This window comes from Mus pahari, chromosome 4 (assembly GCF_900095145.1).
Source record: "Mus pahari chromosome 4, PAHARI_EIJ_v1.1, whole genome shotgun sequence".
Lineage (NCBI taxonomy): Eukaryota > Metazoa > Chordata > Mammalia > Rodentia > Muridae > Mus > Mus pahari.
This window is the reverse complement of record NC_034593.1, coordinates 52,579,186-52,598,365: the sequence shown is the minus strand read 5'-3', so window position 1 is coordinate 52,598,365 and position 19,180 is coordinate 52,579,186. Positions and strand designations below refer to the sequence as shown.

The window sequence follows — 19,180 nt, the reverse complement described above, 5'->3', positions numbered from 1 at the left end:
TTTTTTTTTTTTTTAAGAAAGAAAGAAAGAAAGTCTTCATTTACAACTAGCAAGCCTACTATGGGATAACTATACTTAGCTATTTTACAGTGCAAAGGCCCAAAAGCATGACATTAGTGATCAAATACAGAGAGGACCCTCCCACTGGGCCTTTCCCATGCATACAGAACAAGGACTCTGCCCTCTTTTACCTTTTCTTGCTGAATGATCATTGGTACTTTGGTGTCCAGTTTGCAGTGCTGCTTTACTGAAAAGTGTCTATAAAGCCCCATTAGTGGTCTCCAGGGGAGTTCTTCACTTAGCTTTAGGGTCAAAGCCCATCATCCCATCAGCTCCAGTCTCCTAATCTTTTTACTCCTAGTACAGATGTATTTACTAATATTTGTGGTGAATGAGTTCCCCTGGGAGTCCTAGAATACTCTAGTCACTTCTGATTCCTTCTCAGCAATTTTCAGTTAGGTATAGCAATCCAGAGTAGAGTATGTCTCAAATTCTGACTAAAACTCCAATACTGTAATAAGAGTGCATGTGGTTTCTAGGGAATTTCCAAAACACATTCCATGTAAAGAACAAAGAGTTGAATATCCAGGAATTACATAATACCAAGCCAAAGAGAAAGAGAAGTAGTAGACTTATTTCAAACACTTCTCTTGTTGTTTCCCTAAATGGGAAGTCTGCCAAAGAGGCTCTGTGTTGGTGGTTTATAGGACTCTGGGTCTTCATCTTTCTTTTATTGGTTACATTTAAATACTCTCTTCTGGCCCTCTCCAAGTATCTTCCTCAAATGTCTTCTGGAACGAAGAGTTGTCAACTGAGGGTCCCTTTCTATATCTTCCTATGTCCTTTTAATTATTCCTCAATTTGTGATCAATACTTCATGAAGACAACCAATTTTCATCAAGTGTGGTTTGATATCATGACAAGTACTCTTCCTCATTCACAAATGAAACAAGTAGAGTAATCTTATGATGTTATAGCTTCACAAACAACAGCAAAGAAATCTTCTAGTCAATCTTTCCTTCATGTTCTTGCCACAACTTAGTATCTGGATGGCAAGGGAAAGGCTCATACGGTGAAATCTAAGACACCAATGAAGTAATCATACTCAAGATGAACAAAACATCTCTAGCTGCAAAAAAAAAAACCATTAATGAAAATATTTTTGGAGATGAGGATTTCATTACCAACTAAATTCACAAGACACACTTAATTTCTATTATACGAAGTTTATTCAGCATTACAAAAAGCACCAAACATGTCCAACAACCATACACAAGGAGTAGAATCACCAGGACATCACGAAACTGAACATCGGTTTTAATACTTCTGAGTAGAAATGAAGCTATTTATGAGTTGTTTTTTGTTTACAGCAGTATGTGTTCTATCATCACAGGGAAGCAAGCATGTTTGGAGATCAACTCACATAACTCTGAATATACCGTCTCTGTGTGCACAACGCTTCATTACAAAAGTTCAAAAAAAAATACTATAAATAATTCTACCTACAATCTATAGTTCGGTGGGTACTGCCATGCATTAAGAGGCATTGTCCCACAGTAAATACAATCCACATAGGTTTCCATCAAATTTGATGTTACAAAAGAGTAAGACACAAATGTTCGACTTTTAGGAACAGTATATGATCAAGTAAACTTCCTCTAATATACAAAGTGTTCTTATAAAAAGCAGAATATAAATTTAATGGGGAGTGAGTGAAAACAACAACTAACTTAATTCACCTTGAGCAGATTATGCTAATGGATAAAGAGCACATGGTTGGAAAAACCATAGCAGAAGTACAGTTCAGTGCTCAATCCATACAAATGTCATCACAATTGTTCCTTATTGCACTTCTCCTCAATCATGGTTTCTATTCTTTAGTCTTCTTTTTATTCATGTTTTGAAACAATGCATCACTAAACACCAGTGGCTGTCCTAGAACTAGCTACATACACCAACCAGGTCTGGAACTCACAGAAATCTGTCTACCTGATGCCTCTCTGCCACTGGGGTGCTGGAGAGGAATGCGCCAACCCATCCAGGCCCCATGACTCCTTTCCATTTTTATTGGAAGTTATTTTGTTCATTCAATACATTCCAAATTTGGCTTATCACTGCCATGAAATATCTAAAATATGTTGGCATGTAACCAAACACATGTTTTCCCACGCTTCTGACATTTTCAACTACTCAGAGTACATTTTTCACAACAAATAGTAATTAATATGAATAATGAAGAAAGTATCTTCATTTTAACAGTATTTCTAAGATCAAGCAAGTGAAGTAACTTTCTCAAACATATACAGTAATCTTTACTCATTTTGAAAGGAAGCTTTATCCACAAGTCAGTTAATTTTGTGCCCATTCATCATACAATAGTTCAAAATATAACTGTTATATTTCTTTATTGATTGCACAGCTACATGTTTTATTGACTTATAGATTTTCTTCTAACCAATTAATATACTTATCTCTTATTTTGAATCCTAAATTTAAAAATACTGGAGCTCTGGTGAATGATAGGGCTCCATGTATTCCTTTCTCTATATGCTCATGAGTAACTTTCACCCCAACATTTCTAAGCCGTGAGATGTAAATGAGACTATCATCTCTTAAGAGATCATGTTCACAAGTGACAATGTATGTTAATGGCAAACTCTGTAACTGGGTGTCATTGACTAGCAAAGGGGACAACCTGCTATCCACAAGTACTGGATAGGAAGCATTCAATTTTCCAAGAACTGGTTCAGTGTAAACGTAGTTCTTTTTGTACTTCTCAGGAAGAAAGTCACTCCAGTTAACAAACTTGAACAGGTGTCTTGACTCTGTTGGCATATGCTCATTTTTCAGTGCAGCCTGGGGTAGAACTTTGTCTTCAGTCACATATAGGCACGCCAACTTAATTATCATCTCCCTGGTCAGAACTGGACCATGTTGATACTCTTGATGGGATGGTAACAAGGTATCAAGTATCTGTAGGCCAGGATACATCAAAGCTTGTGCTTTAATTTTATTTTTGAAGTTTGGATCATTCTGTAGCTAGAAATTGAATGAAGTCTAATGAATCAATAGCTTTCAAAGAAACAGATTTGCAATTTCATTTTAATTGCCAGAATTCAATAAATTTATCTAAAGCTCTAGTGAATTTTCTTATGACGTTCATTATTAGTTTAGATATATGAGAGTGCCATTCCATTCTCATCCATATAGAAACAATATACACTGTTTCTCACTCATTTATTCACATAGGACAACCAAACATGATGAACATCAGTTGCATCTTAGTGAGGATGATAAAATTTTTATTTGTGATATTGGATTATATTCTATATTTGGTTGGTTGTTTTTTTTTTAGAAATTCAGCTATTATGTCTTTTTTTTATAATTAAGTCTTGTTGAATATCTCAGGGTTGTTCTGGAACACAGTGTTCCCTTGTTTGAATTTCAGAGATAACACTATAAAAGCAATCAGGCACAGCTTCTTTTGTATTGGGATTAAAATGTATATAACACATACGACATACCAGTTGAGTCACTGTTGCTGTCAAGGTACCCCCCGAACTGTCTCCCATAATGCAGATGCGAGAGGGATCCACTCTGTATTTTGCAAGAATATTTTTCTGGAGAAAGAACTTGATTGCATAAACACAGTCGTCAAGGGCAGCTGGGAATGGATACTTAGGAGCAAGCCTGTAGCTTTAAAGGTAGATCAAGCAAAATCACAACAAAACCCTTGTTAAAGTTATGCAAGGAAATATCTCATTCTCACCAACAGATACACTACTACTTTGAGTCCTAAGTCTCACCAGTTAACAAGAGCTCACTGGTAACATCTCTCTTAAAATGAGGAATAGATTCTACTTAAGGGTTTCAGGCATTGATTATAAGTGTATTTCTGCACTGTGGATTTGGTAAGATACATAGCAACATTTTTCATTCCTATTAATGAGAATTTCAGTAGTACAGTAGAGATATAAAGTCCTAAGGTAATAGGTATTTGCTCACATCTTTTATATATTATTGTAAATGTTGGGGAAAGTTTGTTGATAATATTAAGACTTTTCATTTGGATAATATCTTGAATTTTCAAGTTATTGAAATATTTTTGCCTAATAGTCTTACAACCAACAACAACTCTAACTCCACAGTGTTTAGAAACAGGTCAAATAAGATCTAATATCTCAAGGATATAATGAGTATACCTTTCTGTATATAAGTGAGAATTTTAAGTTTAGTTGTACATAAAATGAGTTGCTTAAGAATCCTGAAGTTCATATTCTAAGAGATGTCATAACTCTGATAACAAATATGCTTATTCCTCTGGCCTCACAATTGGCAGAAATCAAAATAAATAGTATGGACTTTGGGGATGCACTGACCTTAAAATTATGAGAAAAAATAAATATAAACAAACCCCCATAGGATATTTGTATTTGTTGGTTGGGTGACAGCTCTGAATAGACCAAGTTTTGTTGCAAGTGCCTGGACTGTGGTAAGAAGTATTGTCTTTCTCTTACTCTATTCCCACAACAACAGCATCAAGCTTGTTTGCTGTCCATCTGTTCAGATCATCATAGGCTGACATCTCTGAAATGAAAGGAATAGATATAAAGTGGTTCACTGTAAATAAAAAACAATGGAAACACAAAAACAGTCATGAATGTGCTAGAAGTGTGAAATGTGTTTGGTTGGTTGATTGACTGACTGACTGATTTGTTGATTGATTGATTGATCTGTTGATTAGAACTCAGTAATCACTTATTGTCACAGGCAACATTATCTCAGAGCTCATGAAGAAGATTGTCTGCGGGCTGGTAAGATGGCTCAGTGGGTAAGAGCACCCGACTGCTCTTCCGAAGGTCCCGAGTTCAAATCCCAGCAACCACATGGTGACTCACAACCATCCATAACAAGATCTGACTCCAATCTTCTGGAGTGTCTGAAGACAGCTACAGTGTACTTACATATAGTAAATAAATAAATCTTTAAAAAAAAAAAAAAGATTGTCTGCAACTCATTACAAACACACTCCATAAAGCTCTTGGGAGAAGTATTAGAATATCTGCAATTGTGTTGAAGATAACATTGTAAGCAGCATTATAATTTTCACAAATTTAGAGATTCACCATAATTTTTATTTATTGAAGGAAGTTTTCAATGACGGCATATCAATTTAAATATGAGACAGGGTGTACTATTTAGTGCAGTTAGAACTAATGAGGGATTTTTGTTTTTTTTGCCAGAGGCTTACATATTTATATAAGTTCATGCAATTTAATAAATTTACAATTAAACTTAAGGTTGCCATTCTGTATATAAATGAGAATTTTAATTTTCACTAAAATAAGAATGTGCTCTTGCATTTGTAATTCCTTATAAAAGTTAACTGTAAATAGTTAATAAACTTAAAAGAGATAGAAATAAATATACTTTCCTAAAAATTTTAACAGAACTTAATATCGATTATTCTTTTAATTAACAACATATACTCATTTACTTACAAAGCATAAATTTGCATCCATATTAAACATAAAAATAATTGCCAGAAAATGAACAAGAAAAAATAAAATGTGATTTTAGTAAATTTTCCAACAATTTACTGAGAATTCACAGAGCTTGGGAAAATATATATAGCTAAATGTTTTAGAGGGAGCAGAGGCAGAAAGTGGACAAGGTAACAAAAAGGGAAGGTAGGTGTCTACATGGCAGCATTTGACATAGGATTTATCAAAAAATAGATGCTATTTCTGAGATGTTTATTGAATAATCAGTGTAGCCATATTTTCACATCATGATAGGTTGAAAAAGAAGGTAATATGAATGACAAAATGGTGATGAGCCACTTAATGGTAAATAATAGGGATAAATCTAAATGATAGTCTACACAGTGTGGGGAGGAACAAGAGAATGCTCAGAATTTCTGCCCAGATGTCATAAGGCATAGGAGGCTGAAAGACTGTAAAAAAAGGGAGGGGGGGCATGGTAGTCACTATGGAGGGAAGTTTGCCTTCCATGTGTTCCTGGGAGTTTTAATTTTTTTCGATATACTCCTTGAGAAAGTGATATAATTGTGTCTGCTAAGGAATTCACATGATACACTAATGATGAGTTTTTGCAGACCAGTATGTAACTGAATTGACAGAACTCAAATCCATCAAAAAAAAAAAAACTTTAGAGATGGGAAGCAGACTATGTCTATAGGATGGGTATGGGGGTTAGAGTAGAAAAAATAAGGAATAAAGTATAGGAAAATATGGAACCAGCAAGTGAAGAATAAAGTACTGGAATGTGCCGAATTTTAGTATTGGTAAAGTACAAACATAACTTATTTCAACTTTCATCTTTTCTCTTGTTTTAATCTTGCAGTTACAAATGAGGGATAAAGGAGGAAAAAGGAAAGATGCAGAAATTCCTTTTATACAAGCTCATAGTATAGCAAACAGCAAAGGCCTCTTTCAGATTACACTGTTCTAGGAAAGAATTAAAAGGCAAAAAAGAGAAACATGGAAACAAGTCTCAAAAGATAAAGAATGATAAAGAAATAATTAGAACTAGAGGCTGAGAGAGGTCAAGGCAGAAAAGACAGTGCATATTTAGAAATCGACAAATGGTACAATTTCGGGTACAAGAAACATAAATCAGGTAATGATTTGAAAGAAAATATAATTAGGAAAGTAGAGACTCATTTTGACCAAAAAATAAACATGTCTGATCCCAAGATGTAAGTAGTAAGTAATGAAGAAGGGATCAATAAGATGCCAGTAAGTTTCAGACAGTGTAGACAGGTAGGGAAACAAATGGACTGGGAGATCCTAAACATGCACTTATATCCCGGAAGAGCAGGTAAGGTTGGAAACAGGATGGCAATTTTAAAATGACACTGGAGCAATGTCCCAAATTTTTCTCTTTAGTGAATCCATAAGTCATCAAAAGACTAAAATGGTATGTGTTTATGTGTCTGTCTGTCAGTCTGTCTGTCTGACTCTCTGTCTTAGCTACTACACTCACTTCCAGACAAGAACTGACTATTCAACTTTTTATCATTTTTATAATTTTAGTACAAAATTATGCTTTGTTTTCTAATCCTCAATATTGTTATATCACACTCTACAACTTTAGAAAATTAGCTGTAGTATGGCAGCAACTATATTATTTCATATCTAAAAATTAATTCCTGGTTCACTTCATAATAAATTATTATTTAATGTATGAGATTAGGTTATTTTACTCTAAATTACATGTATATTATTTGTACTTTCAAGTTTAAGATATAAATATGTTAATTTAAGATTTGAATGTCCTACAAAACCATCTTGTTTTTACCTGGTTATTTTACTACTAAATTATATATAAAGAAGAATGTGAACTATGACCCATACATTCCAATGTAACTCTGTTAACGTACACATTACTGAAGCCAACATTGCACTGGCAAATGTCTGTCAACTCCTTGGTAGACAGGAATTATTTCAATATGAATATATCAATATCACACATATAAAACTATACTTACTGTAACTTCCCAAGACAAAGGCACCACCATGAATGAAAATCACAGCTGGTCTCTGCCTTTCAGACTTCCTCTTTGGCAAGTACAGACGAGCAGGGATGTTACTAAATTTTGTGTCAATCACTGTAATGTTTTCATCTGAAACTGGTTTTGTAAAATGAACTGTCGATAATGTTACTATTACGTCTTCATATTTCAGAAGACCTATATATTCACCTATTGTGCCCTACAAAAGCAAGACAAATTTTTAAAAATTATGCATCTATATTTTAATAACAACAATATAAATGATGGGGTGATAATAAAATAAACAATGTGATAAAACTCTAGATTTTTATATTCTAACTTTATTTTGGAAGCATGAAAATCTCGATGCCGTCGTTTGTATGAAACCTTCCCAAAATTTTGTCTATCAACAATCAATCATGGATAAGGAATGGGTCAACAAATCTCCCATTCCTTCCTGAGAAAATATCAGTAGCCATTTGTTAATTAGGAAGCAGTAGTCGTTTTCCCCATATCTGTTAAGGTGTTACCTTTGCTATAGTAAATAATCTGCTTCCAATGCTTAAGCAATAAACTAATTTAAAATATTGGATTTCAGAGTAGAATGAAGTCATGAAAACCCACTTGTTGAGAAAATGGATTCTAGAAGGCAAAGGAAGATATGGGAGAAGTGTACTTATCAGGTAAATGCATAAAACTGTCAAACAAAAAATATAAATACATACCTGGAAACTTCATCCACATTTGCTAACTTTTATAGGGCTGGAAGTTGCTTTGCATATTACCAGAGGAGGACAGTAATCACCAATTTTACCCAGTGTGAACCCTGAGAACTACAATAGCCAGTGGGCTGGCAAGACATATTCATTGTTGCGATAGTGCTTTCAATAATTGAGCACATTCTTATTGGATTTAAGTCCATTTCACAAGACAAAATCATATCTGGCACCTCTGTTAGGTCACAGATCTTTGAATAGCAGGTCCTATGCCACAAAAGATGAACCTACTACTAGCTCTCTCGTATATAGTATTAAATGTGTTCTTATTGACTTATTGTAATAACCGTAGATTACTGCATCTCTAAATCCTCACTAGAGATACTTCTGTTTGTAGTAGATTGTGATTAACATTAACACAGAGATGCAAAATGGACCACTGTGAGGAGAATGAGAGACTACTGAGTACTCAACTCTAAAAGGAATATTTATACTGCTTTCTTTCCTGTTAAACCTCAGAGATCATTCCAGAAGAGGAGACTGAAAGGCTATCAAAGCCAAAGACATTGAATGAATACAAAGAAAGAGTGTCCTCCAGACATAACACGACATGTTAAGCTCAGTGACTATGACAGCATGCACAAGAACTGTGCAAGGCCAAACCAAGACAATGCCTCTCACAGAGAAGGAAGATGGGCATAAAAATGCCACCTCTTGCCAAGGTTTCTTCTGACAATTTATAGCCAGAGGGAGAGGGAGAGTCAGTGTTCCTTAGCAATATGTCTTCTGGTACACCTAATGGATAGTCGAAACCTGAAGAGTGTTGTGTGTCTCACCCCTAGCTCCACAACAGACAACTGGCTACTCCAATCATGATCACCTGCAGTATATACCCGATGAAAGAGAAGAATTGATCCTCGTATGATATACTGAGACCTCTACATATGCCCTGGCATGAGCCTTCCCTCCAGCGCGTGCACACACACACACACACACACACACACACACACACACACACACACACCCATAAACTAATTGGTTGATTAGTTTTAAAATGTAATAAACAGTTCTTGAGTATTTTCTAACTACTAAAATTTAACAAATAAATGACCTGTTAATATGAGTGCTTAAGCTATCAGTGTATTCAGATAATTTTTCATTCAATGAATTTGCTCTTGAAAATTAGAATTTTAGCAAATGGCTTTATTTTATGACAATATTTTCTGGTTGTAAATTGCTACTCAAACATTTTAACACTATAAGAAAAATGACCAATATAAAGACTATCACATGTTCTTCTAATATACCTAATCTTTATGCATAGAACAATCCAAACAAATATTTAAAATTAGTTTCCTCACCTATCGGTTTATTTGATACAATGCAGAGTCAAGGAAGTTTCTCAAGATTATGTGTGGATACTTTTAAAAAAGACTCTTTCTAGCCAGGGCAGTGGTGGCACACGCCTTTAATCCCAGCACTTGGGAGGCAGAGGCAGGCAGATTTCTGAGTTCGAGGCCAGCCTGGTCTGCAGAGTGAGTTCCAGGACAGCCAGAGTTATTCAGAGAAACCCTGTCTCAAAAAAATCAAACAAACAAAACAAACAAACAAAAAAAATCAAAACAACCCCCCCCCAAAACAACCATAAAGCCACCTCTTTCTAATGCACCCATTTTTTTCAAGACTATAGTATAAAGACTTAGTTTTCACTTACATATGTGAAAAAAATCAAAAGATGTATTGCCTTTGCAATCTAAATTGTAAGATTCAGTGCTAAAATTATTAAATTAAAGATTTCCAAATTTTCCAGGATAAATCTTAATTACAAATTTATTTTGTCTACTATTATTTTTAAAGTGCAGTATAATAACTCATAATGTCAAATACATAAAGTGTATTTTGATGATATATGCATGAAAGCTGAGAACATGTGAAGCTAAGAAAGCAAGCATTATATTAGAGTGAAATGTTCTGATAGATAATGTTGTGAATTTGATGAAAGTATAGATATTTCTCACCCTGGGGTATAAATACATGTGAAATAATCAATAGACAACTGACATAGGCCGGCTCTTGTGTTCATTCTTCAATTAAGGAAGCAGAATATTTGAAAAGGAGAAGTGTGGAAGAAAGACAGAGAGACTCAGAGATCATCAGTTGACGAATGCTGTCATAGAAGTCTATTACACCTTGGACTGCTGTCCCTTCTGGTCAACTACTAATTCTGCTGCTTTATTTTACACCCTTTATCTGTTAGAGTTGTTAAAGAGCATTTCTGCAAAGTGTCCACTTTGCACATAAAAGAGCAGAGTTGAATCACGCAGCATGGGGCTCAAATTTAAGTTGTTACTCTCTCTGTATGTGCTCCTCTGAATATCTTTTTCCTCTCATATAAACAATACAGGTAGAAGACAGTAGAGAATTAGCAGACATATATTTATATGCATAGAAATCATATATATTGCATCATCAAAATTGCCAGTTACTTACAATACAGGAACAATGATAGCAATTATATCCACAATGTATATTCTAAGATAACCCCAGAATTTCAACAGTTTAGAATTGGAGACCAACAGCAGAAGCTATGGAGATAATAAAAAAAGTCCTGATTTAATATCAAACAAGTACTGTTAATAATAATTCATATATTTATACTATAAGATAATTATGGGACCAGGTTTTATCTTAGAACACAAATGAAAGTCAAGCTAACAATATTCTTATTAAAGTAATGTGTCTTTCAAAATTATAACATCAATAGTATTTTCAAAATATTCAAAAGTGTTCTGTCTTAATCACTGAAAAAATTATATTTTTCTTACCATAACGTTTCAAGTTTTAGCAACTGCATCAGGGCCATTACTTTCCAGATTTCTTCAATGTTGTCAGACATAGGTGTATAAATATAAGACAAAAAGCTAACATAAAGTGACCCCCAGCAGAGAGCTTTGGATCTCATGGTATTGCAGCCTCTTCCCAGTGCAGAGATTAAAATACTTCCATAAGCATTGAATGAAAAGCCACAAATGAGTACACACTGGGAACCCTCTCATAATGTAAAGCTGATTCTTAAATCAAACATTACAGTACTGGTTCTAACTTGTTTAGTCATAGACTCTCAAGTAGATGTTGAAATACATCAGGTCAGGTAGCTATTATTATAACATGTAATTAAAATTCGGTGTTTCTTCATTCTGTGGTATTAATGCCAGCATGAATTAGTCTTAGGAAATCAGGTCCCAGATGCAAGCACTGGATAATTCTTAAAGTAATCTTTTGTAGTTGCAATATTCTCTAACAGGTTTTAGAAAGTTACTTGATATCCAGTCAAAATATACGCTAATATCATCACTATTATTACCTATGTTAACAGATCCATATGGGTGGACCAATTTTAAGAATGAAAGAAAGGGTGTGTGGAGATTTGTTCAAGTTTAATCATGCACCAGGCTAAAACTTTAAACCTGGACCAGAATTACCAGAAAGTTCAGAACAAGTATTTTAGCAAACATTATGGCTTTTAGAAGAAAGTATGATATCATGAATCAAACTCATGAGTCACCATGGCTTAGATTACCTGCTTGGTGTTAGTAAAATATTGTTTCTGGGTGTGACTGCAAGGATGTTTCCAGAAGGGAATGATGCTTGTGTTGGTGGTGATGCTCACAGATGTGATTGGATACCATCAGATGCACTGAACTTGTAAGTAGGAGAAAACTGCAAAGAAAGCGTCATTCTACACTTTTTCCTCTCTTCTTGAGCAAACCTTGTTATAACTCTAATCATATTAATGTTAATCCGCTTCCACCTTCTGTCCTTATCCAGGGGTTGTCTTCTTTAATACATGCATTTGAGAATGTGTCCACTCAGTTCTTGTTTTAAGTCCCCTCACCCTGAAGTTCTCAACTTCCTTATGTGGTTGTTTTTAAGCCTAGTGAACTTCCCAAAACTTCCTATGTCCCTATGATTAATTATTTATTCCTTTGGAATTAAGCAGTCTTACCCAAACTCAGAAAGCCTTTACAGATATACACCTAAACGTCAACAATGGATTCTTTCCACGTGTCTCTCCCTCCTCTTTGCTACCCATTTCTAAATGAAAGACCTATGTGCCTGATAGATATTCTGTTTCTTTTGTCCCTTTAAACTATATTGTTCATTTTTCCTACAGACCACAAGTAAACAACCTTGGTTTACTTATCCTTCATTTAGCAAATCACATAAGAACTTTATCTTTCCTATCTTAGGATGTCAGAGCTTCTGGGTTTGGTCTGTAAGATTTAGAAACTTACAGCAGAGCCCCTATCCCTTGGGTCCTCAGCAGTTTAAACTTGTATTGAATTACATCAGAGACATCTCTTGTTCTCCTTCCTATAAATACTAGACTGTGGAATTATGCTTCTATAATAGCATCAACTAGTTCAAATATTTTGTATAGATCACATACATATGGAAATGTGTATATTAGTTTTTATGTATCTATATGGTCCTTCCCCATTCAAGTCAAAGTGAACATACTTCAGAGACGCAATAAACTGGGGATTTTCTTTCTGATGGGTAAGAACTAACTGAATAGTACATATATAAAACTAATTTTTAGTGATAGTATTCACTCAACTCAAAACATCCATTAGTGCTAATTTTGTGTTTCATTTATTAGAAGGTTACAGCTTCTCTTCTGTAGTATTTCTGCCCTCCATGTCACATAGCAATTTAGGTCTCCAAGAGAACTACTTTTTGATAAGCCTGCAATGTTTAAACCCTCTTCTCTAACTTTAATGGTGGGTAATCAATTTTTCCATTTTATTTATTTATTTATTCATTCATTCATTCATTCATTCACTCACTTTACATCCTGATCACAGTCTCCCCTCCCCCATTTCTGATACCCCTTCATACAGTCTTTTTCTCCATCCTCCTTGTCTTCTTTTATGGGAATGGGGGAGACACCACTGCCCCTGCAGGTTGCAACCCACCCTAGCATATTAAGTCACTGCAGGACTAAGCTCATCCTCTTGCACTGAGGCATCTTTTGTGTGTATACCCAGGAATGTTATAACTTTTGTGTGTATACCCAGGAATGTTATAACTGGATCTTGAAGTAGAACTGTTGCCAATTTTCTGAGAAGCCATCAGCTTGATTTCCAGAGAGGCTGTACAAGTTTGCACTCCTGCCAGAGATGGAAGAGAGTTCCCCTTGTTCTGCATCCTTGCCAGCATGCTATTACCACTTTGTTTTTCATCTTATCTTTTCAGATGGATGTAAGCCAGAATCTCAGAAATAATTTCTGGTTCAGGAATTAAAGTTAATCCCCCTACATGTTTGTCTTTTCAAATAAGAGGAACAACTTTCACACCTTGTACCACCAGAGGATTTAGTAATCCTCACATGTAGGAATACAAAAACAAAAAACAAAACAAAACCAAAAAAAACCTTTTCTACGAATTAATAGATAACCTCTTTAGTTGATCAATTAATCCCTACAGGTGTGAGTAGGGAATCACTCATAGCCACCAGCCGAAATGGAGTTCAGATACTGAGATAAAAGACAGTGACAACACAAGACAAAGGAGAACAGACTGAAGGTGATAGCAACAAGGTTACTGCTTTCACAGGATAGTGTCAATTTACACATAAATGAGCAGCAAGAAAGGAGCTAGACCAGTAAAGAGGGACAATATTTGCATAATAAAGAGGTGACTAGGAAACACATTCTAACAGTTCTGGACACAGAGGGTTTATTTTCATTTTCTCTTAAGATTTATCAGTGTTGTGTTAGTTGGTCAACACCTTTGGCATCTTGGAAGCCTCCTCCCTCATTTCATTTCCCTTTTTATTATTATTATATATTTTCTTTATTTACATTTCAAATCGGGGCATTGAGCCCTCTCAGGACTAAAGGCATCTCCTCCCACTGAGAGCCAACAAGGCTATCCTCTGCTACTTATGTAGCTGAAGCCATGGGTTCCCCCCCCCCCATGTGTACTCTTCGGTTAGTGGTTTAGTTCCTGGGAGCTCTGGTGGGTACTGGTTGGTTGATATTGTTGTTCCTCATATGGGGTTGCAAGCTCCTTCAGCTCCTTTGGTCCTTTCTTTAGCTCCTCCATTGGATACATTTGCACAATGGGATACTATTCAGACATTAGAGACAATGAATTCATGAAATTCTTAGGCAAATGGATGGAACTAGAAAATATCACCCTTAGTGAGGTAACCTAATCATAAAAGAACACACACGGTATACATTCACTGGTAAGTGGATATTAGCCCAGGAGCTCTGAATACCCAAGATACAATTCACAGACCAAATGAAGCACAAGAAGGAAAACTAAAGTATGGATACGTCTGTCCTTGTTAGATTGGGGAACAAAATACCCATGGGAGGAAATACAGAGACAAAGTGTGGAGCAGAGACTGAAGGAAAGAACATCCAGAGAATGCCCTACCTGGGGATCCATCCCATATCCAATCACCAAACCCAGACAGTATTATGGATTCCAACAAGTGCTTGCTGACAGGAACCTGATATAGCTGTCCCCTGCACACTCTTCTAGTGCCTGACAAATACAGAAGTGGATGCTTTCATTTCATTTCTAACCCTGGTAGTGTAGGACCCCCTTTTCAGGGACCCCCCCTGAAGTCACGGGAGTTAGGGTATCCCAAGGAAACATGAGAGACCTTCTTGTTGCAAAAGCATGAGGCTGTTTAATGGCAGAGCTCCAGGCTGATGCATACCTCATGCAGGAGGCAGAGGCATCAACCACGAGACTCAAAAGCTAGGGGTTTTTATGGGGTATGGGTCAGGGGTTTGGGGAGAATTGGCACAGTTACATGTGATTGGCTCATTTGAACATCATCAGCAAGGAAGTTACAAGTCAGCAGTATAGTACGTGTGGGCTTAGGGCGGCAGGAAATTCCAGGGGCCAGGGCTATCAGGGTTGACACAGTACATCTGGGTAATGTATAACTTCAAACTGAGTCTTAACGAGCAGGGGGGGAGGCGCGGCTCTGCCAAATGGCTGTTGGCTCAGCCAAGATAGCTCAGACCAGTTCCTGCATTCCTTATCTTATCTTTGTGGCTAATTGATTCTAGTTTCAAGGCAGCCTGGGCCCGCCTGGGCAATTTTTAACCTTAAGTTTACATCAAAGGAACCCTCTATGTCTTACATTATTTGAACCTTAAATTTATATAATTTCCTTTCACTAGTTTCAAAGATGTTCTGGTAACGAAAACTTCCTCAATTATCTCTATGATAAAACCATACTTCCCAGGAGAAGAATATGTTTCTAACAATCAGCAAAATGTCTCTCCTTTTGTTTGTTTGTTTGTTTGTTTGTTTGTATAACTTAGTTTAGCCTCAGCTGCTAAAATTGACCCTTCTCTGTGTAGTGTGTAACTCAATCCCTCTATTGTATCATCCAGTGAGCCTTCCAATGACATTTATTGGTTACCTCTTGACTCTGCTGAAGTGCTGATATCCCAATAACAAGAAGCTGAATTTGCACCTTGTTTTCTGAAGTTATACATACAATACAATCTTTTGTGGTTTGTGTGTGTCTTTGCTCCAAAGACTTTTTGTATTTGAGGCTGGGTTGTTGAGTTGTTGAGAGGCAGTAGAACTTCTTAAATTATTTTTAAGTTTTTTGATAGAATATAATTACATCATTTCCTCCTTCCAATTCCTCTCTTGAAAATCCAAGGACTCCTTTATTATCAATTGTTACTCCTTTATCATCAAGGGTTACAGTTAGGGTTATGGTTAGGGTTAGGGTTATAGATAGGGTTAGGGTTAGGGTTAGGGTTAGGGTTAGGGTTAGGGTTAGGGTTAGGGTTACTTGTATATATGTTTTCTGGGCTGATCATTTGTATTTGATAACCAACTGCTGTGTTCTTCACTGAGGAATACTTCTAACACTCTTAGCATTCCTTAGTTGCCTGTAGTTCCAAGGCTTCATGGAAATACTGTAGTAAAGCAGACAGAAAATGTTAAGAGCCTAAGACCAGGCACTGTGCCTTAGAAGGTATTGGCATGAGGTATTGGTCCACTGGGAACATCACTTTTCTAAGACTTATGCAGTTTTCAAGGGACTCATGTTAAGGCTGCATAACAGTGAATCATTATCCAAGAGTAGAAATGACCACTTCCTGACCTCTCACTCCATGTATTTTCATGTGTTGTTTTCCTTCACTAATCGTGAAGGCACTTGCCATGATTTGACAAAGCCGAAGTGATGATTAATAGTATCTGAACCAATGGGGTAACCATCTCCAAAACTTTCAGCATTTAAAACTGTTATCTCAATAAACTATCCTTTCTTTATGAAGTATTCAGCCTGAATACTTATGTAGAGGAAAACATTTTATATGCTCATGCATACAAATATTTCTACTAAACCTCCCTATACAGTGATTGTTTATATCCTGACACACAGGGTCCTGGCCTTAAGCTCATGCACAATCCTGCCCCAGCCTCCTAAGCTACTGGAACTACAGGGGTGTGCCACCATGCCCGGCTTATATCCTGAAAAAAGTCTCATGTTGAAATCCTCTGTGTGATGTCTACATGAAAGGCAGGGCCTTTAAGAGGTGATTAGGTCCTGGATGTGGACTAGTTATGAATGAGATTTATTCCCTTTTAAAGGGGACCTCAGGAGCTTATGAGGGAGTTCATTTAAAAAAGCACTGGCTGTATATGGTGGTTTGAATAGGTTTGCCTCACATAGCCTCATGTGGTGAAATGCTTGGCCCATGGGGAGTGGCACTATTAAGAGGTGTGGTTTTGGTGGAGTAGGTAGGACAAGTTTGGAGCAAGTGTGTCACTGTGGGGGTTGTTTTTGTGGGCTCTGTGCTCAAGCTCTGCCTAGAGTGAAATTTAAGACTCCTCATTGCTACCTACAGATCAAGATGTGGAACTCACAGGTCCTCTAGCACATGTCTGCCTATATGGTGCTATGCTTCCTGCCATGATGATAATGGACAGAAACCTCTGAAACTCTAAACCAATCCCAATGAAATGTTTTCACTTGTAAGAACTGATGTGGTTATAGTGTCTCTTCACAGCAATATAACCCTAATGAAGACAAGGCAAACCAGAAGAAGGTCTGAGTTTGACCTCCAGCAACAATATAACAAGCTGGACATGACGAGAGCACTTGTAATCCTGCACAGGAGGATGGGTAGGGAGCTCACTGGCCAGCCAATCAGCAAATTGTAAGCAATGTTAGAGACCCTGTCTCTAAAATAAGGTAGGCAATGCTGGCATTTTGTCTTGGCTGAGCCCCGCAGTTACCTAGCAACAGCCAGGTATCCACTATAAAAGGGATTGCTTGCCCTCTCCTCTCTATCTTGCTCTCTTGCTCTTGCTCTTGCTCTGTCCTCTGCATCATGCTCCATCTCTTTCTCCTTCCCCATCCACTTGTTCAAGGCCAGTCTCTACTCTAATTCTCTTCTCTTCTCTTCTCTTCTCTTCTCTTCTCTTCTCTTCTCTTCTCTTCTCTTCTCTTCTCTCTCTCTCTCTCTCTCTCTCTCTCTCTCTCTCTCTCTCTCTCTTTCTCTGCCTTTCTCTGTCTCTACTCACTCAACTCCCCTTCATATGCCCTGAATGAAATCTATTCTGTACTATACTTTCATGTGACTGGTCCCTCAGGGAGAACGGATGCCTCAGCATGGGCACACAGAGGCACCCCCTTCCCAAACACCTGATTGCACATCTACCATATTCTTTCTCTATATCTTTTTATAAAACACAACAGACCATACCTGAGAAGCAATGTACAAACTTGATACATGGTCCTACAGGGATATAGACTCAAATACAGATGAACACATATACAGATGCCTGGAGAGAGAGAGAGAGAGAGAGAGAGAGAGAGAGAGAGAGAGAGAGAGAGATTCCATTGCCCTTTTTGCCATGTGAAAAAAATGACAGTGGAAGAAAAATTATGGAAATGAATTCTAGAAATGAAATCAGACTTAAGGATTGAATGTGGTAATGTGCACCACAGACTACTGTTTAAACACTAGCTCCCCAGAAGACAATGCTGAGAAGTAGTCAATTTTTTGGAAATGGTATCTAGCTTGTAGGTAAATGCAGGGTTACAGAGATACAATTAGAAAGTTATAGCCTGGCCTTGGTCCTGTCCAGTTTGCTTCCCACTGCTGATGTGAGCTAACCAACTAGCTGCCTCTTGTTCCATTGACAGGCATAAGCCATTCCCTCTGCCATGCCTCTGCTACCATGATAGGAAAGTGTCTCTTAATCTATGAGACCAAATACCAATCCTTCCTTCCTTAAAGAGTATATTAGAAGTGCTGCCTCAGCAATAAGAAAAGCAATTAACATAAAGCTTCCTGATCAGACTGTAAATCTTTGTTTTAAACCTTTCTCACTCTAGAGCTGTGAGAATCAAATCTTTGTGGTTTGTTTTTCACGTTGTTCACATTGTCCTTAATATTTTGCTATGCTTTTGTACTCTGAATGAGATAAGACAATCCTAAATAATAAATATGTAGCCTAATTATTCCATATAAGTATAAATATTAGCTGATAAGGAAGGCCTGAATACAGAAAATGGACATGAGTCATGAAAAAAGAAGCAATGCTAATTATTTTGTACTTTTAACTCTGAAATAGACCTTTCTTTTTCTGTTTTTGAGGGGTAGATTAGCACATACAAATATATTTGATAGTGTTACATCAAATCCAGTGTGAAGGTCCATAGTTTCAGAATAAATGTTCTAACTATACAGAAGTTGACTGATTAGAAATAGACTTGTAATCGATTTAATATCACTTTGGGTTGTTTCCTTATATGGTATTTACAATAAAGCTTTAATAAATTAAGAAAGAGGAGGAGGAGGAGGAGGAGGAGGAGGAAAGGAAGAGGATAGAGAGGGAGAGGGAGAGAAAGGGAGAGGGAGAGAAAGGGAGAGGGAGAGGGAGA

The 19,180-nt window shown here is 36.7% G+C and overlaps 1 protein-coding gene across 3 annotated transcripts in view; it reads right to left on the bottom strand.

The window, feature by feature from the left end:
* Nucleotides 1-2,436: 2,436 nt before the first annotated feature.
* The window catches only part of LOC110320736 (arylacetamide deacetylase-like 2), a 36,559-nt gene continuing 19,815 nt past the window's right edge, over nt 2,437-19,180 (bottom strand). The window contains exons 2-6 of one of the 3 annotated variants that reach the window (XM_021196871.1): nt 12,528-12,537; nt 7,514-7,726; nt 4,518-4,587; nt 3,525-3,696; nt 2,437-3,039 (exon numbers count right to left, since the gene is read on the bottom strand). In XM_021196871.1, the coding sequence (XP_021052530.1) occupies nt 2,437-3,039; nt 3,525-3,696; nt 4,518-4,587; nt 7,514-7,726; nt 12,528-12,537 (1,068 nt within the window). Of the gene's footprint in view, nt 3,040-3,524; nt 3,697-4,517; nt 4,588-7,513; nt 7,737-12,527; nt 12,538-19,180 lie in introns of all 3 variants that reach the window. The other 2 variants (XM_021196869.1, XM_021196870.1) reach the window with 2 other exon arrangements.